Source organism: Montipora capricornis, chromosome 1, assembly GCF_036669925.1.
Source record: "Montipora capricornis isolate CH-2021 chromosome 1, ASM3666992v2, whole genome shotgun sequence".
In the NCBI taxonomy this organism is placed as follows: Eukaryota; Metazoa; Cnidaria; class Anthozoa; order Scleractinia; family Acroporidae; genus Montipora; species Montipora capricornis.
The window spans coordinates 15,100,306-15,102,805 of record NC_090883.1 but is presented as its reverse complement, the minus strand read 5'-3'; the positions used below and the strand labels follow the sequence as shown (position 1 = coordinate 15,102,805).

At 44.1% G+C, this 2,500-nt stretch overlaps 1 protein-coding gene across 1 annotated transcript in view; it reads left to right on the top strand.

Annotated features, from left to right (window-relative positions):
- Positions 1-692, top strand: part of LOC138059088 (uncharacterized) — a 4,556-nt gene extending 3,864 nt beyond the window's left edge. Inside the window, exon 2 of the mRNA XM_068904604.1 lies at positions 1-692. This exon is cut by the window's left edge and continues 265 nt beyond it. Coding sequence (XP_068760705.1) covers positions 1-692 — 692 coding nt within the window.
- The last annotated feature ends 1,808 nt before the right edge of the window (positions 693-2,500 follow it).

The following is a 2,500-nucleotide window of genomic DNA, read 5'->3' as shown; positions in this document are numbered from 1 at the left end:
TTTTAAACCCAGCCGATTACTTCAACAGAAAGCAAAAATATTCAATTGTGACTCAGGCTGTGACTGATTCTCGAATGCTATTCTTGGATGTAAGTACTGGGTGGCCAGGGAGCATACATGATGCTCGAGTGCTTCGTCTAAGTGGTGTTTTCAGGGAGATAGAAAATGGTACTATTCTAACCAGACCAGTTACTGTAATAAACCCAACAAATGTGAGGCCCCTAATACTGGGTGATCCTGCCTATCTGCTTCGTCCATGGCTTATGACTCCCTTTCCTGCAGGAGGTGCTTTAACAGCAGCACAACAGCGTTTCAACTATCGCTTATCTAAAGCACGCGTGATAATTGAACGTGCTTTTGGAAAATTAAAAACCCGCTGGCGTTGTCTGTTAAAGCAACTGGAAGAATCTACGGATCGTGTGCCCCAAACAATCATTAACTGTTGCATTCTTCACAACATATGTATACACATGGATGACCAGTTGGATGAAGATGACGCTGACACCGATGATGATGATGATGCTTTGGCAGTCCATCGATTCGATGATGACTGTTGTACAGAGGGGTTTTTTGTGCATTTACTACGCAGGTGGGCCGCAAGTCCTGCATTTGAACGGCAGAGCCGCCCACAGATGCAGCATGCTTGCCCGGTTGATGTTGCAAGAGTGTGTCTTCTTTCATGGGCTCGATGATATTCCACCAGACGCTTCCCTTCTATGCATCCAATTGATCTCCTCACCGATGCTCTCCAGTTGCTTCTATTGGAGGCAGCTTCCTCCCAGGTGTCAGGGCAAATTTCTGTGTTCTTCATGTGTCTCTTTCGTACATCTTTGAAGCGGAGCTTCTGTCCTCCTTGCTTCCTCTTTCCTTCAGTGAGCTCTCCATACAAGATGATGACAGATCACTGATGATGACAGTGATGATGATGGTGGGGATGGTTATTTAAGGCCGGATAATGCGGCCCAAAGGGTAAGGCAAGCTATCGCAGACTACCTTTAAACCTCTGCAAGTTACATTCTTTAACTTCAGTTTATAAACTGATCACCACTCTGCAAAATCTACGTATTCATAGAATTTTATTTTCAAAATCTTAAATGATTACAGTCAAAGTGTATTCAAGTTCAAGTATCAAATGTGTTTTTATCACTAACTTGTAACTAAAACAGGGAAATGTATACCGAATATCAACATCAGACTTGCGCATTATATTCCATGCAAAAAACAGAAACAAAACATTGACCTAATATTTTCAATCTTTCTTAACCATTTTTCCAAATTCTGTTATGGCGGTAAGAAAAAGATCTTTAAAGTTGTTTTCGCTTCTCTCAAGAGCTGCCATCATCCGTTCCTCTCGTTCCTGGCTCTCTCTAAAAATGGCCAACCATGGGTCGTCATCGCTCTGTCCAGGCCCTTTAGGTGGACGCTTTCCCTTCTTAGTCACCTTGCCACCCTTCTTGCCATCCCCACTGCCATCCTCACAGTCTACCTTGTTGATATCTTCACGAGGGTGCTTCTTAGCTTTTCTGGGATTTTCTTCAGATGCGGCGTTGCCTTCTAGTTCCTCACTAGCTGAAGAGGTCGAAGGAGCTGGTGATGAAGTCGACCGCGGGCTTTCTGAGGAAGTCTTGCTTGTTGTTTCCACAAGATAGGGTGGGTTAACGATGTCTCTTGAGCCCATGAACTCATCTAAAATGTCGAAATGGGGGCAGGTCTCCATGTCGTCACTTCCCGCTCCCGAACATTTAATTTTGTCTTTTGCTTGTTTGTAGCGGCGAGTGAGGTTAAAAAATTTCTCTTTCACCCTCTGAGGCGTTCTAGAGCTGTTGACCTCCAGTGCCTTCATTTCTTTCTCCAATTTCTCGGCTATAATAGCCCACATTGTCTGCCCCTTTTTCCCCTTTTTCCGAAGGCCTTCAACCTCCTCTTTGTAAATTCTTATCAGGGTCTCTTCTTCTAGAGTGCCCCCTGATGGGGAGCGCTTTGTAGTCGAGGTTTTCGGTGATTCTGCGTGGCTGTTAGAAGAAGCGGAGGTTTCTAGCGGTGGACTTAGGGCACGAACTTGGCTGGATGACGGATAAGGCATGGAGATTGAGGGAAAGGGCATATTTAGAAGGTAGACATGGGGAATGAAGCCATACTGACTGTGACTGCTTCTGAAAGAATCAGTGAAGAATACATGTCAAATTCCCGCTATTACGGATTCGTCTACACAGCTCACTTTTAAAGGTTAAACATCGTAAAGGAATGAACTACTAATGAATCAATCGAATATAATTTACCTTTCCCAGCTGGCAGAGGGCCGAAAAGCAGTCCAGTCGTTGTTACGATCCATGTTACTCAAAAAATCTTCCTTGTTTCCTTCGTGCGTTTAACTGAACAAGCAACAACCTTGAAAACTAAATGTTAAGGTGACCTTTCAGATGAAACTAAATCACTTTGGCGCTAAAATTTCTTATCGCGAAATGGACTTCCTGTTCAGCAAGTCGCAATTGGTCCGTCC